Source organism: Meleagris gallopavo, chromosome 2, assembly GCF_905368555.1.
Source record: "Meleagris gallopavo chromosome 2, MGAL_WU_HG_1.1, whole genome shotgun sequence".
Taxonomy (NCBI): domain Eukaryota; kingdom Metazoa; phylum Chordata; class Aves; order Galliformes; family Phasianidae; genus Meleagris; species Meleagris gallopavo.
The window spans coordinates 95,256,561-95,275,874 of NC_139405.1; the positions used below are offsets into that span (position 1 = coordinate 95,256,561).

The 19,314-nt window shown below is 39.6% G+C and overlaps 1 protein-coding gene across 2 annotated transcripts in view; it reads left to right on the top strand.

Moving 5' to 3' along the window:
- Positions 1–19,314, top strand: part of ASAP2 (ArfGAP with SH3 domain, ankyrin repeat and PH domain 2) — an 88,044-nt gene that overhangs the window by 10,376 nt on the left and 58,354 nt on the right. For both annotated transcript variants that reach the window (XM_085217987.1, XM_085217988.1), the window contains exons 2-3: positions 13,716–13,788; positions 17,488–17,633. In XM_085217987.1, coding sequence (XP_085074113.1) covers positions 13,716–13,788; positions 17,488–17,633 — 219 coding nt within the window. The remainder of the gene's footprint in view (positions 1–13,715; positions 13,789–17,487; positions 17,634–19,314) is intronic.

Sequence of the window (19,314 nt, forward strand, 5' to 3'; positions counted from 1 at the left end):
CACTCTGCTCCCTGTTGTTTCAGGGCAGTGTGGTGTAGGGGAGCACCTGCTGACTGCAGACCCCTCAGCTATCCCTGATTAAAGATCAGATTATCAGTGTAGCTCTGGTCTGAAATCTATCATTCTGTCTAGGCATTATGCTAAGTATGCATGTACATACATGAAAACAGCTGAAGTGATTAGAACTGGGCAAATTACATTTTTGAAAGCTTTGTTCTACATTTAGAAAGAGTATATGAAGGCAAAATATTGAAGCAATGTGAACATTCGCATAGATTATTTTCTCATGTTTTATGGTTTATGTTCTTTGTACCAGATTTCTTACTGGGATGTGCAATTTTAAGGAAATGTAGGCTGTATTTTAGGGAAGGCGAGTTAGAAACAAATACATTTCCTAATCATTTTAAGCCCCTTCAATCAAACAGGATTACTGTTTGGCTATAGCAATAGGAATGGAAATTTCCTTAGCACATGCAAACACAGAGCCCCTGCTCTGTTATCACATGCAGCACAGACTCATACTAAGCACATCTTTTTAATCATTTGTTTGTTTTACAGCGCTGTAGGAGTATGTTACCCAACAACAAAAATAACGGTGGAGTCCTCCTACATGTTGAGTTTCTTGTAGGCTAGACACTAACTGTGCTGAAGAGACTAGCATTACAGAGGCAGTGAAGTAGTAAATCTTTTGTAAGCTGCTTTTTGTTTGGTTTCATTCATTCTTCTGCTTAGTTCATTCTTTTCTGTTGCTTTATTGCTCTCTTGGTGGCTGTTGGTGGTTGACGTGTTTTTTGTGTCAGTAGTTTTTGCCAGTCGTGTGTGGAGTTGTGATGGTGTCATGCTATGGGTGTCATGCTGTGTAGGTTCAGACATTTGTCTCGTGAGTTTCAGACACAGAACCAGTAGCTGGTTCCTGTTCCCCCAGGAACAGAACAGAAGTGCTGATAGGCCTGCACCTGCCTCTGTGTTGCTGCGATTGGAACAGCAGTTGTTGTTCAGTGCTTTGTGTCAGGTAGCTGGCTGCGTATGAATTTATCTCCCTGGTGGTCAGTGGGCTTGATTAATCTGCTGACCAGTCCTAGTGGTCAGGAAAGTCTTGATTAATCCATTTTATAGATATCTTCAGTGTATTTGAATTTCCTTATTAGTTTGGCAAAGGTCATGCAGTTGGGAAGGCTTTTATTTTTACATCAAATATGATGTAAATGGATATTTTTTATCTACTACTGGATGCACTAGAAACTCCATGACTTAAGTATCACTTACACTTTTAGGAAGCTGTCCTTAGTGGCAGGAGTGCCTGTGCTGTTAATTTTAGCTGCACTTAAAGCTATTGGAACTCCAATTTAAATGATTGTTTTCAAGAGTGCAGTAGTGTCTTGAGATCTCTCTCGTTCAGCACCTGAGATGAATGCCAACGTATCACGGTTTGGATAGATTCTCCATTTAAAAACACATTCCCAAAAGGAAATTAAGAGACTACTATTTTTATGGATTTATACAACAGAAATGCAAGCTCTTTACAGATGGTTGCAGCGTGACAAGGAATCAACAAAATGAAATTAATAATTGGAAAAAAAAAAAAGTAATTAACCCATATAGGAAGATACTGATGTTATCAAGTGTTTGATTGGCATAACTGGGCCAATCTTATTTGCATTAGCTGCTGTTAATTGTGCTATCATGCAGTTATTCTTTCATTAGAAGAAATGTATTAATATTGAGAGACCATGCAGAGGTTTTCAAAGGCAGTGCACTGCAGTACAAAGTTTGGAGTGAAAATTACAGGCTCAAGTTCAGAAGCCACTATAGAAATAATTTTATAGTATTTCAAGAGAAAATGAGTTTTATTATTGGGCTCTGTATTTTCACATGAGAACTGCCAAATTAAATAAAGTTTAACTATGGAAAGTGCATTACATAGTAAAAGGAAGCATCTCATCAATAAAGAAAAGTAAGCTGTACTAGTTAATATGCCACCAGTGGTACAAATAGACCTATCTCTATTTATCCTAATTTTAACAGCTGGTTCAGCATTTGGTTTAGCTGAGGTGACTTGTGTTTGTCTTTTGGATCTCCTCTAATTACCTGTCGTTCTTGCAGGAATAGGCTGTCCTAAAAGTTCCCAGAGTATCATAAACTAGGCAGTTTGTGTGCCTTTCATTGCCTTTCAGAATGGCCACCTCATAAGTATATGCACACACACACACACACACACACACACACACACATAGACATGTATGTACAGATACACACACATATCTACACCAAAGATGTTCATAATATTGATCTTCATTATTTATTTGTGTTGAGAAGCTCTCAGAGGCTTGTCTAGGCTGAGGTTTGAGTATGCTGTATTACTGTATGCTGTGTTCTATTCTTGGCTAATTTCTTGTCCCTGGAATCACTTGTTAAATTAAAAAAAAAAAAATTAAACTCAAAGAAGATCTCAATGGGCAGGAAGGGGTCAGTTTATTGGCATCCACTTTTTCTGTGCACACACACCACAGAGATTTTCATTTTCAAAGCAGAATAAATGCATCATTCATTAGGAACGTTAACTGTTTAGTTTCTCACTGTTTCACAGAGTTTGCATCTGGGATATATGCTTTTTATTTAGGCAGAGATATTGGAAGATTACTGAAAATAAAATAGACTACTGATGTGAGAACCTGTCGGTATTTTGAAATTGTTTCATAGTCCTATATAAAACTAAAAATTCTCTATTCAAAAAGCTTGTCATACGCTGAGTGGAAAGGAATTATGTTCTGCATAGACTCATTGTTGTTTACTCTGATATTTAAAAGGGTACAGGGAAAAGAGTACTGCACTGAGATATCTGCAAAAGTAAAATCTCAGCAGCCCGGTTCATTGTAAATGCTGTTGAGTGATACAGGGTGAGGATTAGAATCACAGAATCCTTAGAGTTGGAAGGGACCTCTGAGGGCCATCTAGTTAACTCCCCTGAGATGAACAGGGACACCACAGCTAGATCAGGTTGTCCAGGGCCCGATCCAGCCTTGAAGTGAAAGTCTCCAGGAATGGGGCATCAACCACATCACTGGACAACCTGTTCCAGTGCCTCACTATCCTCACTGTAAAAGACTTTTTCCTTATATCTAACCTAAATCTATCCTCTCTGAGCTTGCAACCATTTCCACTTGTTCTGTCACCACCGTCCGTGCTAAAGAGCGCAGACTCTTTCCTGTAGCTCCTCTCCCATTCAGAGGTTGCTTTCAGGTCACCTTGGAGTTTTTCTTCTCCAGGTTGAACAGCCCCAGCTCTCCCAGCCTGTCCTTGTAGGGGAGGTGTTCCATTCCTTGGATCATTTTTGTGGTCCTTCTCTGGATGTGCTCCAACAGGTCCAAGTCTCTCCTGTACTGAGGTCTCCACATCTGGATGCACTGCTCCAGGTGAAGCCTCACATGTGGAGAGTAGAGGGGCAGGATCACCTCCCTTGACCTGCTGGCTTTGCTTATTTTGTTGCAGCCCAGAATATGCTTGGATTTCTGGGCTGCAAAGGCGTATTGCTGCCTAATGTCCAGTTTCCTATCCACCATTATCCCCAGGTCCTTTTTGGCAGGGTTGCGGTCAATGCTTTCATCCCTTGGCTTGTATTGGTATTGGGGGTTGCCAGGTGCAAGGCTTTGCATTTGGATTTGTTGAAACTCATGAGGTTCACCTGGGCCCACTGGATGGCATCCATCCCTCTGGTGTGTCAACCACACCCCACAGCTTGGTGTCATCTGTGAACTTGCTGAGGATGCACTCAACCCCACTGTCAAATGCCATTAATGAAGATATTAAAGAGTGTCCGTCCCAGCACTGACCCCTGTGAGGCACCACTCGTCTCTGATCTCCATCCAGACATTGAGCAATTGACCACCGCTCTCTGGACTCGACCCTGCAGCCAATTCCTCATCCATCAAACAGCCCACTCATCAAATCCATACCTTTCCAGCCTGGAGAAAAGGATGTTGTGGGGTACCGTGTCAAAGCCCTCACTGAAGCACAGATAGATGACATCAGTGGTTTTTCCCTTGTCCTTTGATGCACTGACACCATCACAAAAGGCTGCCAGGTTGGTCACGCAGGATTTGCTCTTAGTGAAGCCATACTGGTTCTCCCTTATTAGCTTCTTGTCTTCCAAGTGCCTTAGCATAGCTTCCAGCAGGATCTGTTCCATGACCTTCCCTGGCACAGAGGTGAGACTGATGGAGCAGTTCCTGGGTCTCCCAGCAGCTGGACTCTGAATCATGAAGGGCTTTGGTGGATGCTGACAGCAGACAGAGGTGCAGATATCAGGCTGGACAAACGTTCCTGCAGAGTGAGGACTAGAAGGTTTCAGCACAGAAGAAGAGACAGAGAAGTTGACGTGGCTGTTCAAGATAGCAGTCAATTGATCTTCATCTTCAGAAGTGTGTTTTTGAAAAAATGTTATTTTACATAATGATGTCTTAGATTGTTGGAGCGAGCACATAGTATTGAATAAATGAATATAAATATCAGCAGTTAGTGTAACTGGAAAACTAAACAAGAATTAAAACAGGGAGTTTGATTTACACACCTTTTGTTGAAAAAATGATCAGGTGTAAAGAAGTAAATTCAACGAGTCTGTTACTTTGCTTATGAGTTCTCTATTTAAAATCCACTCACCTCAGATTTGGAAGCAGCTGCAGTTATGATAGTAAAATTGTAAAAAGAGAAATCGAGACTGCATTACTCGCTATGAAATAAACTGTGAGGTGGATGTGTTCTCGAGAACTAGCTGGCGTCAGAGCTCTCCATTCTTTTCTTTTAAGCAAGAAGTGTCATTAAACAAAAATGCTCAGTATCTGCCCCCCTTTGCTTAAGTGTCTGTCCAACTTGATACAGTGAGGGACCCACCTGGAAATTGAGTTAGCAGACCCCTTTTTTGTTAGTGTGCAACAGTGTCACGCAGTGACTTGTCTGGACTGGGGCTTTGTAGGCTCTGAATCTCTCGTTCAAGGTTTCTCTTTATTGAGGGATAGAATTTCTGGGTTCAACTGTTTGACCTTGTTCAGTGACTTAAATATTGTGCTTAGGTGTGTTTGTGTGGAGTCTCCTCCTATGGAGACATTTGAGACCTGGCTGGACACACACCTGTGTGACCTATTGTACCTGTTTTAGCAGCAGGGTTGGACTTGATGGTCTCTTAAGGTTCCTTCTAACCCTTCAGATTCTGTGATTCTATGATACAGCAGTGCCAAATTTTCCTATCTTTTACTTTGCAGTAGGATTGCCTTTTACTTACAAGTATAAATTTCCCAGAGCAATAGCATTACCTCTTTTCACCATGCATACCCCTAGTTGTATGTACAGTTGTTTAGAGCTTAAATGCTTACTACTCTTTTCTGCCAGGCAGCTCAGTGCTTGTTCAAACAGATTGCCTTGGCACCGGGCCCACAGGAACCACAACCCAGATGCTGGAGAAGTTTGCTTTTGTGGAAAGGGGCTTTGAGAGACAATTCTGCATTAAACCCCATCTTTTTTATTGCATGTCTGTCTCTGTGCTTTCATAGTCTCTTAAGTAGACATGTCTCAGGCCTAAGAGCTATGTGTATATAAATTAACTGCCATGATTATTGTAGAATATAATATTGTGGAACACTCCTTCACGTGTACTTTCCAAATAAAGAAGTCACTCAAAACTAAACTGAGTTGAGAATGTGGGACTTGTGTCCCAGAGGATGCAAATGAAGCCTCTCGGGATGTGCCAGGTGGTCAGCGGACAGAGGTTGGAGAGTAGTGCATGGAGGGAGGAAATGACATAAAGAGAAGAGAATGGAAATAGGATTTTGGAGGGGGATGATGGAACTTAGGAAGCTTTTTACCATCTTCTGTAACAGAAAGATAGATTGAGGGTAGCAGTGCAGAGATTAGTTTCCAACAGAACAACAACAAACTGAGAACGTCTGCGAGTGCCTCTGATCTTTAGACAGAGAGATATAATTATAGCAAGATCCTGATTGCCTTTAAAGATGCACCAGAAATGTCAAAAGATGGTGCTTACTGGTACGGTCTGAACATTCAGAGCTTGCTGTTGTTGCTGTGTAAATAAGAGCAGTCTGGCTAAGAGCAGGAGCTGACTTTTGCTCTGTCTCTACTGCAGTTGTTCGCTCGCTTCTCCTTTCTGTACTTGCTGGCTGTGTTTCTTTCTGCATCCTTTTGTCTCTGGGAAGGCTGTTCCTATTTGTGTTCAGCATTTGCAGCAGCCTCTGGCACTGTTGTTTATCCTGAAACACTAGAAGGTATGAGGTACAGAGTGATTTATGGCTATTGTGTAGCACAGTACTTTAATACAAATTACTAAAATTGAAGATGAGGTTAGATTTTGCTTTAAAGTAGAGCGATTAAAATCATTGTTTATATTGGGTTTAAAAGTAATACACTGTACTTTATTTGTGTCTTTGTTAGTTAAATGGGCAGTATGTGGTAAAGGACATTGGGTCTTTCTCCAGGATGATGTGGGGATTTGTTTGCCAAAATGTTGTTACTCGTCTAGCAGGACTTATGTGATCTTCTTGTTGTAGTTCCAATTGACCCCCTCCCCCGCCTTTAAAAAGAAAGAAAGAAAGAAACATTGGTTGAGACTTTTAACAAATTCGGATCTAGATAACCAGAAATCACAAATAGTTAATTTTAGCCTTTCTAAACTGAAACTTCTGTGGGTAAGAAGAATGGAATGTATTAGAGACTTTCAAATGTTTTAAGTAAGAAAGGGAGCAAAGATGAAGGCCTCCTCCTTCTCCTTCCTCCCTCGCTGCTTCCCACAGCTCGCTGCACTGCAGTCATCAAAGCGCTCAGGCTGGGCTGCGGAAAAACAGCTTGAGTTTGCTCTTGCTCTTATGTGGAGTTAGAAAACTTGGTTTCCTGTTTCTTTTGAGAGTAGCCTGTTGGGCTGTGTTGTGTTTTCTGGTTGGATGTCTCTCAGTCTTTTCTTCTTAAAGTGCTTGCTGGAATCTAGGAGATTATCCTGGGGAAGGATGTATGTGGGTTTTTCTTCCGTCACTGCTCCAAACATACTGCTGGCCACTGCTGAGAGAGGATGCCAGGTTAAATGGACTGTTGATCTGACTCAGCGTGGCTATTTTTCTATTCCTTCTCATCTGTTTTCTGGGCCATAAAGGTATAAGGCACTGGTGCGAGTGGACTTTCCTAAGAAAGAGACCCAGACTTCTGTAAATTTGGCCCAAAAGATGTCTGCACACTTCTGGCTTCCAAGTGACCGTCTAACCAGAGCCCAGGGGCTGACCATTCGTCCTGCTACTGCTTTGTGGTTCCCCGCATCCTTTCATTCTTTAAAAGGTGCCAAAATCTTCAGGATGTTTACCCAGTTTGTTACTTATTTTCCTTCTCCAATTAAATATAATAAAAATAGAACAGTTTGTTTTTGCCCTGCTCCACTGAAAAGAGCAAGTAACACACTCATTTCTCTGCTGTCAGCCTGACATGTGCTGAATCTATTATTAATTTGAACCACCCTCCCGTCCAGAAGAAAGAATCCTGAATGTTGTACTGCATTGAGAGAATGCAGATTTTTTTAGACTGATACTAGTTTAGAGATTTTGAGGCTAGCCTTTGCGAAGCAACAATAAGTATTTGAATATTGTATTTCCCAGGGGACTGAAATCTTTCTAGGCAATGTGAAATGCACTTGAACAGATTCATCATTGTTCTTATTTTAAAGTAGCAGGACAGATTGTGGCTCATGGCCTAGGATGTAGAATAGCATTTCAGGAAGTTTCATTAACCTAGTGCTGATTTCTTCGTTGTAAGATGGGTTTGGTTCTAATTAGCTGGCATGTTTCTTTGTTCAGAATAGAAAGCTTTCAAGCAGTTAAAATGGAAATTGGCCTTTGGCAAGTGAAACTGGACTTTGTTCTTAGAGGAGGAGAAAAGCCGTGCTACTGATCAGTGAGTTTAGTTCAGCCCTTTTCTCTCAGTATAGCCCTCATTTTGAAAGCTATGTTTGCTTCTCTATCTTGGTATGTTGGCCCCCTGCCTCTAATAATTAAAGACATACATGTTGCTAAATTCTCATCAGGCATGTGGAACTTAGCAAAAAACAATTACGATTTGAATTGCTTCTTCTACAGTCAGTGTGTTTGGGCCTTAGAACTTCATTCACTTTAATGTTACCATTTTGACATTTTCAGTCTGGGGCATTCCAGATAGCTAACTGTGTTACTGAATTCCTTTGGTCCCATTACTGATGGATTTTTCCAAGTGTATTTGTGATGGAGGTCAAGATGGTAACCGTAGCTAATTAGGAAAAAAGTGCAATTCAAAAAGAAGTCATACATTGCAAGTAAGTTGGGTGGGTGGATGCATGTGTTGTATGTGATCCTGTGTGGTAGTGGCACAGGGGGATAAAACAAGTCAAAGATAGAGCAAAATAAAAGAAATTACAGATATGTCATTTGAAGTAAACGAACTTGTTTTGTGTTCTTTTTCACTGTGTGGTCATCATAGATTGTAAGGTACAAGGCATTTTCACACAACATCATATTTTTGTGCTATTATAGAGATTAACTATGCATTTTGAAGAATACTGATGTGAATATCAAGCTTGATAATTAATTTCCTTGTGTTCATTTATTTTAATTCAATATTAGCACTTATTTAGAAGCCTTGAAATACACGTCAAGAGAACAAGATCCACTCTGGTTGCTGGTAACGTTTGTTTTAAACTCAACAGCTTGGTTCTCAGTTCTGTAATCTCTAGGTATGCTACAGCAACACCACATAGGTGTCATGTCAAAAGAAGTGTATCTGAGTATCATTCCCAAGATGAGCATTAGAAGTCACATAAATGAGCAGAAGCCATAAATACTATGTTCAGAAAAACACTGTGTTGACAAGGACACTGTCAAGAAGGTTGCTTTGAGTTTGTTTCAATTCATGCTATGTAGAACAAATCATACAACAAAGCTGCTTCTTTACTAATGTACTGTATCTATAGAATGCTTTTTTTTTCCCCTAAATTAAAGTTGCTTTTACTATTTTTAACAGAAGGGAAGTCAAGGAAGTCTAAGCCCTTATCAGTAGAAACTGAGTGGGAGCATGAAAATAATTCATATGTCCTCTGAGTATGTTGTGCTGGAGTAAACAGATGCCAAAGTAAACAACTGCCACAGAGTGAGGGATGTTGGACTTTATTTGAGTCAAAGCTGGAAACATTAAATGAGAGGGCAAAATGAACCCACCATATGAATTAAATGATTACTTTTTTCTGATTCAGAAGTTTTATGGGCATTGTAAACGGGTTAAAAAAAAAAAGGTAGAATATGCAATATCAAAAGCCACTTTAAATTTCAGCGCTTCTGGCACGGCAGTTGAAGAAGGGGAAGGGCAGCATTTTGGTGTGTGTGTGTGTGCGTCAGGGTAGCGTGTATGTATTTATGACATGGAAATCACAGAAATGTAGGGGTTAGAAAGAACGTCTGGAGATGATCGAGTCTAACCACCCTGCAAGTTCCAAACACCAGGTCACACAGGTTGGCATCCAGGAGGCCCTCGAATATCCAGGAGGAGACTCCACAGTCTCTCCAGGCAGCCTGTTCCAGTGCTCTGTCATCCTCACAGCAAAGTTCTTCCCTGCACTATACTGGCCATAAATGAAAACACAATAAAGCTACAGCTGTATGTAGGCTCATTTCTTATGGTAGGATTTGGACAGGAAAGAATGAGAAAATATGAAGAACAGCACTAAAGACAAAGTGCTCGTGTTTCAAAATTTTATACTGAAATGTGACTCCTTTGAATCCTGAGTTGTGAGTAGGGAGCAGCGTCTTTCATGGAAACAAAAAGCAAGCAAGGCAGAGCCCCGTTTTTAGAACCAGAAGCAAGGATAAAATATAGTATAAGTGACTGAAAACATTTCAGTATGTCATGCACAGTCTATAGACATGTATCACAAAAATGACATAGTATCAAAAGATTTCACAGGGGGTTGAAGAACTAAAAGAACCCTCCTACAGGGCAAGTCTGGCTCTTTACTGCTGCAGGAACCACCACAAAATCCTTCAGAAGTCTATTCAGGCCCCTCTTATGATGGCCTGTTTTTTTTAACCCTTCATTCCCAGGCTTTCCAGAGCTGGATTTGTTTTCCTGATTTCCAGCTGCAGTTTGTTCACGTGCAGCTTTTACTCAGCTGATTTTATGCTTATGTTAGTTTTTAACTTAAATGTTTCTGAGTGCTTATCCCTTTTTCTTCTTTGTCAGCATCAGGAGGATCGTTTCAAGTTTGGAGAGACCAGGCTGTAGCTTGTCTATCAGGGTACCTGAACAAGCATAGGGTGTAGGCTATCAGTACCATATTAACCCACCAAATTAAATTGATTGTCACTTCTCTAAGTAACGGACTGGAGATCCTGTCAGGAAGGTAGCCTGTTCCTCCTACAGTCTGTGCTTTTTAAATTTTTCTTATAATCACTATTATGCAATGAATATATGCTGATTCCCTTTGGCTGTGGGCCTGATGTAGGTATTCTGTAGCTTATTCCAAATAATCTAATTCCAAAACCAGAACAGTTCAAGAAAAACATTTACTTCTATATTTCACGTCCTAGTGGATGAGTACAACATTTGTGTCACATCCTATTTTGTGCATGTAATTTTTCTGGAAGTGTTTGGTACAGAGTCAAACTTCCAGTGATTTGGAAAGACACATAAACTGGTAGGACCAACACTTCAGACCTACAGCTGCTAAACCAAAATGCTTATTCTCCCTAGTTTTTTGGCAGGTAATCTTCCAGTTCATGTATGCATTGTGCCCCACGTGAAATGACTTTGCAGTCTTCACTATTGAATTTCTTACCGTTATCACTGATTGTATCAGTTATTTAAATCAACAATAAAACACCCACATTCTTAAAGAATGAAACACAATTTATTCTTCTGGCCATGTTGTTTGTTTTTTTCCATTACAGTATTCCTCTAGGTTTCATATGGAGTGCTTTATGTCACAGATTGCTTCAGAACACTTACTCACTTTTTCAACTGATTTGGGAAAGAAATTGAGTCCAAGTTACCTTTATACAATGAGAGTATGGATACTTTGCTGCTGGGAGTACACTTCTGTGCTCTTCATGGATGAACACCTGAGCAGAAGCTGGGCAAAGTCCTCAGCAAGCAGAGCCGCTGTTTCTTCTCCTGGTGGTGTTCAGCCATTTAATTTCAGTCATGTTGATTGTTTCAGTGTCTGCTGTCACCTTAGAAGTGTGCTACCACTTTCCAGACAAACTGAACTACTCAGCCTGGTTTGTTGTGGTGAAGGAACATATGAAGGAAGGTTAACACTAGTGTAATGCAACGGGTGAGAAAAGAGAAAAAGAGAGGACAACAGTAAGTGCTTGCTGCACTCAAGTAGCCATTTATGTAATTCTTGTTCAGAAATGGTCTTGGAGATTTTCTTCAGCATAAGCACACAGGTTTGTTGATAATTCTACTTATTCCTGCTTGCCTTCTCATCTGAGCTGAATCCAGCTGAAAAAAGTTTTTCTCCATATGTCACTTTGAACACAGATCAATCACTTGTCTGCTGCGGTTCACCACTTGTCCCCACAAACACTTGTAGCTGAAAGGGCAAAAGGAGTCCCAAACAAGCCTATGCTGGTTGTCTGGAAGAGTTGACCAAACTACAGACTGAGGTTTTGCCTGCTTTGTTGCCCTCAGTCTTCTCTAGAGGTTTTCTTTCTGAAGTGCATGTTTTGTATATTTATGTGAACTGACTGCCTGACCTTGCCTAGATATTCAAATTGCCAGCACCATTATGTTATGGCATTAGCTTTATGTTCTGGTGCGTAATCCTAGAGAGGCTGGGAGGTTTTGGCAAACCAAAATGATGACTTCGGTTGAAGAAGAGCTAAAATTTTCCCTTACTGAGAGTCTGTGCTTTCAGACTGATGCAGTCATGGCCAACGTACCTTTAGGACTATCTGCAACCCTCACCACAATAGTACGAGTGGTTTGTAATTCAACCAATGCATTTATCCTTCCTGCACTCTCCTTTTATTGAAAAAAAATACCATATTCTCCTATTTCTTTCTTTTCCACAACTAAAGTGCAAGCATTAAATAATTTATCAGCCGCATACACAAATCTGAGGCTCAGCTGGGAACTGAATCTGTAACTTCAAAGTGTCTGGCCATCATCCTTCCCTTGGGCCATTAATTGTGATGCTTGTAGTTGGGGATGTTGCTTTCTTTTCCTTTCCAAGAGAGTAATTGCTCTTTGATGAAGTCATTGATGAAATTATCTTTCCTCTGTAATCAACTGGTCGGATGGGTGCTCTGCTGAGGTTTTTTTAGCAATCACTTAATATGCAATGAAGGAGTTTCCTTCTGTGTTTTCATGCAGGCAGGTGACTGTTCTGACCTTTGAGACTGCACCGTATACTGGTTTGTTTTAATGGCAGCAATCCAAATTGCTAAAGTGAACAGAGTCCTGTGTGACTTTTATGGGCTTTCTTAGGGATTTTTTTCAGACCATTACACATGTTAAAGTCTATTTCCATTTCAGATGCAAACAGTAAAGGCACAGGAGGTAAAAGTGCCAATGGACGTAGCAGTACTGTCACACTGTATGTAGTAGGAAGGCAAAGTCGGAATGCGTGCATTTCCATGGAATGCTGCAAAGGTGTTGCCTAGCTATTTGTGGTCTAAATAGATTCAGTTTAAGAATACTCCATTAATTATGATGGAGATTCCTTCTGTTTGCATTCTGTATGTTAAGATGGGTTCCTGGGGACTGACTGGTATGCATCATTTGTCTTATACGAATGATAAACAATGAAACAACAGAAGGTTGTTTTTGTTGCTGGTGCAGCTTACTGGAACCTTTTGAATGAAAACTGGTACGAATTTTGTGCTTTCTATTTGCTGTTGTAGTGTGTAGCATGTTAAATAGCTCTTGGCATAATGTAATTTCTTGGTTTTGGTATTGTTCTTCAGTGAGGCCCAATCTTTGGAATTCATATTTAAATTTTCTTGCAGTTTTGCAAAGTTTGTTTGTTTTTTAATCTGCCTGTATTTCACTTTAGTCAGCAAAATGTTTGCTTACCTCAACTTCTTCATTTCAAACGAGTTGATTATAAATGCTTGATTCTGGGCAGGTTTTAAACTTGAATTTTATGTCATGTTGGTAAAAGCTTTGCACGGTGTCAAAAAACAAGTGGTATTTTTGAGAGAGATTCAATTTATTTTGCTCAGCACAGCAGTCACAAAGTTCATATGACTGGGAATGCAATTAATTAACTGAATTATTCAGGAAAGCTGAAATTAAGTTCCATTTTTAATATTCTGCCTGGGGAAGTAATATTGCTTGTTTCTTCAGCATCATATGTCAAAACATACGACAGGCTGATACTATTTTAAGTAAGCTTCTTTAATAATTTAACATAAGAAGATACTGTATAAATACTTTCATTTTAGAATATTAAACTATTAATAAACCCAGAAGGTGCTGGGTATAAATGAATCCGGTCACCGCGGAAAGAGGAAAGATGTATCCTTGTGAACAAAGGGACAGAATGGGTTGTGCAGACGGGTGGGAGCAACTGGCATGTAATTTAATAATTACAGGAATAAAATTAACTAACATAATTCTGTTAGTACAGAAAGTTTATAGGGCGCAGATTTACTAGAAGTCAAGCCAGTATTTCACATTTAATTTTTTTTTTTCAATTTTAGGCTCTGGATGTTGACCGAACCGTTCTCTACAAAATGAAGAAATCTGTCAAAGCTATAAATGTATCTGGTCTGGGTAAGTAGCTAATAAGTTCTGGTAAGCTATACTGCTGAAACTGAAGGGTTTGGTGAATTGTCGAAGTTGGCCTTCATAATGAAATAGAAAGTTACGTGGGTAACTCTAAGAAAATAAATATGTGCATTTTAAATAGCAGTCTCAAACTAGCTGCATAATAATGAGATCAGTAACAATACAATTTTGTGAGAGCTGAACCTGCCATACCATACTGATACGAAATGGGGTCCTTCCCCCTTTCAGGGCTGCCTGCTCTTTCTGCCACCCCTGCTGCTTGACAGATCTCTAGATGGGATTTTCAGCACACAGAAATTTACATAAGCCATTTCAGGTGCTGAGTTGATTTCACTGCAAGGCATGTGATCCTCAAGGACATGGAGGGGGAGGCAGGGTGTGTGTGGAAATTGTCCTTTTTGTCAGTGATAGGAATCTACACCGACTTAACTGCTTTTATAAACAGCCTTCCTGGTGGCTCCCAGTTTTGTGTGTTGAGAATCTCATGATAAGAGAAAACTGATGAGCTTCAATTTGTTATTGTCATGATATGCAGAGTCAGATATTTCTCTGACAAAGTGATAAAAATATGAAGAACTATTACTGTGTACATTTTCATCCTGCTCCAATCCCATGAAGTTGTATGTGTTTACTTTTGAAAAAATGAATTACGCTTTTGTTTTTGTGGATCAGCAACAAGAAGAAACAGCATTTTGTTCATTTTTGTTCTCATCTTGCAGTTCATAGCAATTAGAGTTAAGAAAACCTATATTATATGCAAAAAAGATAGGCATGGCCATTTTGGAGAGCCACCAATATCTGACAGAACTTATGAGGACTAGTATGGTGGTGTAATTAGTACCAGCCAATTGAAAGGAAATTCCTTCTTGCTGAAGCTTATGAAGCTGTTATCTTTGGATGATTGAGTGTCCAGTTTAAGATTGATCTGGAGCTGTGTCATCTGTTATGTATTTGTTTGTCATGCTGTGTTCTGTTTTTTGTTTCTTGGTAATTTTTGGTTGCTAGACTATGCTTCCTCATCAGTGTATTTGTTATAGTATTGCAGCAAATCACTGCATTTTTTGCATAAAAATCAGTGCTTTGCCTGGTTTTTAAATTCATGCTGCTTGATCTTGACAATAAACATTTGAAGGCACATCTGTTCCACCAGCACAAATATTGCTTTGCCTCTCCAGCAATGGAGGTTTTTGTTGACAAAGGAAAAACTGTAGCTCTGTATTCAAAAGAGCATGGCTACTGGTGCTTTTTTTTTTTTTTTTTAAATATAGTTTCCCTGAGTATAAAGCCTACCTGTTCTGTTTTCCTTACATGCGTGAATGGTAGAAACTATTAGGATCCCAATTTGTATGTCATTTAGTTTCTTAGTAAAAAAAGAGCCTCAAACAAACATGGCTCGGGTGTTTTTGTTTTGTTTTGGGCAGAATCACACAAAGGCCTTGGTTGGAAGGGACCTCACAACCCACCCACCCAACCCCTGCCATGGGCTGGCTGCTTCCCACCAGCTGAGGCTGCCCAGGATCCACCCAACCCAGCCTTGAGCAGCTGCAGGGATGGGGCACCCACAGCTCTCTGGGCAGCTGTGCCAGGGCCACTCCTCCCTCCAAGTAAAGAACTTCCTCCTAACTTCTAATTTAAATCTCTCCTCTTTTGGTTTAAAGCCATTCCCTCTTGGTCCTGTCATTACGAGACTGTGTAAAAAGTTTGTAGAAAACCTTTTAGAGCCCATCAGAAAGAAACCTGAAGGCAAGGGAGAGTATTTTGGGTCAGGAGCTGTGGGAAAAACACCACTTCCTGCTCTTTAGATGTACTTCTAGAGTACCAGCTCAGCTCCAATATTGTGTCGCTACTGTAATGACCATCAGCATTATGGAAGATTGCTTAGAACTGTTACAGAGCTGCTGGTCTGTTGACTTCTTAAAATCTGATTCTGTAGATCCAGAAGCAGAGGCCGAGATTTGTATGGAATAGAAACCTCCTGTGTAAGTCTCGTAAAAAGTCAGCATGGTTCTTCTGACTGCTGATTTCACACCTAACTGTGGCAATTAGCAGCAGCAGCCTTTTCACCTTGTTTTCATGCAGTGGTGGTGTTCTCTTTTTGCTATTTGGATTGTCCTGACCTCCTCCCTTACTTGGGTTCAGACATGCAAAGCTAGATGCAGGAAGCATTAAGGATGAAGAAAGTGATATGGAAATAATTAACCACACTGAGTAGCTGTGTGAATCGTGCAGTTGCAATGAGCTAAACCCTGTTTTTTGCTGTCTGTGCCAGTTTGTTCAAAGCTTCTTCAAGTGTCAGTATGTCTCAGTTCATTCAAAGCTTCTCCAGGTGTATTCATGTCACACAATAGTGTTAGCTGTTCAGCCTTAATTTATCCTGTAGTTCAAATAGCAAAATGTTTTGGGGACAGGACATTGCAACATGAATCCTTTGGATATTAAATTGCTAATGCGCAAATGGGCTTGAAATTAAACCAGATCACTGCTAGTTTGAACTAACATTAATCTTCAGGGTTTCTGTTGGTTTCATGTAATGGCCAAGAGGGATTCTTTGTTCATATTCATGCATAATTTGTTTTCTAGGGTGTGGAGTTTTTATTCTTACTTCTTTTGAACCATTGGAAATATGTGGCAACTAGAATAAGAAATAGGCAGTATTAACTTAATCAGGTGCCAACTTGATGTGCTTTGCCTTTTGTGCTCAAGTTTAACTCAGTCACTAAGCTCAGAAAGAGCTTTTTTTATTCCTCGGACCAGATTTATGTGCACTTTTTATGTCTGTCTACACTGGACAGTAACTGGTAAACTATGATTGAATTGCTAGTTAGATGTAGGTAAGAGGAGGCCCCTCACATTTCCCTTACATTTGAATCAGAGGAGCCTGCTTTGGCCTAGATTTCATCTTGCTCCCTGGGTGGAATATCTCCTCAACACACAGAGTTCATGCTTTGAAGAGCATTAAGGAAGTGTATCCTACACCTATATTCGGAGCATGTCATCTCCATTGGCACCAGGGCACTTCTGAGAAAGTTTTGTTGTCTTAGGAGGGAACCTGATGGTCATGAGCCAAAACTGCTCTGAGAACGAAGTCATCCCACGTTAAATGCAGACTAGTAGGATTTGCTTCAGAGCCCCACTGCTGGTCTGGATCAGAGAGCTGACATGGATACGGGTTGTATCCTTCCTCATCTGTAATGTTTGTAGTCCATTTCCTAAGATGACCCGAAAATCTTTGGTATACTGCCCTGTACAATAGGGATTCATGACTGCCAGTGTTTCTGCTCCCCTCTGATTCTTCGTTCAGCGCACAGCAGTTAAATTTAGAGAGTATTAACAAAAGACTGTAGAAGTTCATTATAGGAATTAGGAGTTATGTGATCCCTTGTATATTACAGAAATATTGCATGTCTTTGTAAACAGGATTTTTGTCAGATTATTGTCTTGTTGAATGACATTTGCACACGTTTGTACAACATTTGAATAGAAGCACATAAAGCAAAATTAGTGATACATCACACTTCCAGCATAACTATTAAAATATAATTTTTTCTTATTGTATTGAGTGAACATTCGTAGTGAGAAACCTTCTGAAAAGTTGTTTTTCTCTGCCGTTTTTTCTAAGCTTGGGTGTAATTTTTATAACTTGTTGTTTGCTGACTATATTTTCATGTTTTGCTCTTTTTGAAGCTCATGTAGAAAATGAAGAACAGTACACACAAGCACTGGAGAAATTTGGAGGCAACTGTGTTTGCAGGGATGACCCAGATTTGGGAACAGCATTTTTAAAATTTTCTGTGTTTACAAAGGAATTAACTGCACTCTTCAAAAATTTGGTAAGAATTACTTGCATAAAGACATGTCATTTTTTAACGACACTGTAATTTCTCTGTTTCTGAATTACATCAAGTTAATGATAAGTTGTGCTTTAGCAATGACTGTTCTTAACGGAAATAAATAAATAAACAAAAAAGAGAAACTTGGCTTAAGGAAATGTATAGCACCTTATCCTTTCACCTTTCAGAACCTTTCAGCCCAAACCCAACCACGTAACTCTCTGCTAGCAATTCTCGTGTCTGTATGCTTGCCACAACAAAGTAATAATTGTTTTTAAATTGTGAAACCAGTAAAACTTAGCTTGGCTTACTCGGTTTTGATGTTGCTTTTACTTTATATTGTCACACTTTCCATCTGTATTTCTAAAGAGAGATTTTGGTGTTTCTGGAAGAGAGAGTCTCTTGCTTCTCAAGGAGGACAGTCAGGAAGAAGAAATGAAGCATGTCATAAGACAATAGTATCCACTGGGGGCAAGTTCTGCAACTGAAGCCAATAAGAGTTAAAAACACTCTTCAGTGAGCCAGATGGGATGGAGCTAAATGGAAGAATGGGAATTTTAATTATGAATGGAGAATTTTCAGCCTCAGTTTCACATTAATCAGAGAGCACAAACAGAGCAGATTCTGATTCTCCATTCTAGTAGCTAGAGCTATGTCTGGACAAGTCCCAGAATTAATAGTCCCAGAATTAATTGGTGTCACAGAACTCTTAAGCTAGGGATGAGGAAAGGGAGATGACCCAGATTGACACAAACATTTAAAAATCTGCATCTGCTGAAATCGATGGATGTAGACAGATCAGATGCTTTTATGACTCTAGACCAAATGTCTAGTTTGCAGCCAGCTGGTCATAATCAGTTCTTTGGGGAATGTTTCCAGCTGATGTGATTTAGGGCAGTCTCATTCACTCCCTGATGCTGTCCTCTCTTTTTACTCAGTTGTGATATCGAAGAGAGAGAATCTGGCCCCAAGTGTATTTATCTGCAATGAAATGTATTTCATATTGGTCACATCGATTTGAATATCTCTGGCTGTACAAATAGCATCTGAGATTGTGTGTCAGAGGAGAATCCTAATCAAGTGTGAATCAGTCATTTATCCTGTTTTCCGTGGGGATAGACTGCTCATATGGAATAATATGAAATAGAATGGGTCTTTTGATTAATACCTTCTGTTGACTAAAAAACTCCTCTATCGTACATTAGCTGCAATATGGTGACTTCATTAAACAAATGGATCTGTAAAATGCCATGTTTATGTGGTTTAAAAAAACAATCTACTAAGAGCTGCACCTTCCTCTCCAGAAAAAAAGCTGATCACGTATTTTATTTTAAGAAGCCAAGCAATAATGTAGTTTTATCAAAGCATTTGTTGTTTTAATAATTACTATCTTTATGAAATATTTCTGATATGAACAACTTTCCTTCTACAAACTTCAATGAAAAACAAAAACACAATGTATACCTATAGGAGATGGGATACATCTTATTCAATTTGTCTTAAGATAGAGCTTTTTATTTGTCTTCTCCAAAGGATATCTTTTTGTCCTGTTTTCCCACTATCATCTATGTATTTTTGCTTCAGTTTATATATGTAAAGATCATACCTAAGTTTTCACTTTCTCTCTATCTGTGGCTCTTATTTTTTCTATTTTTTCTATTTTTGAAATGTATACAATTTA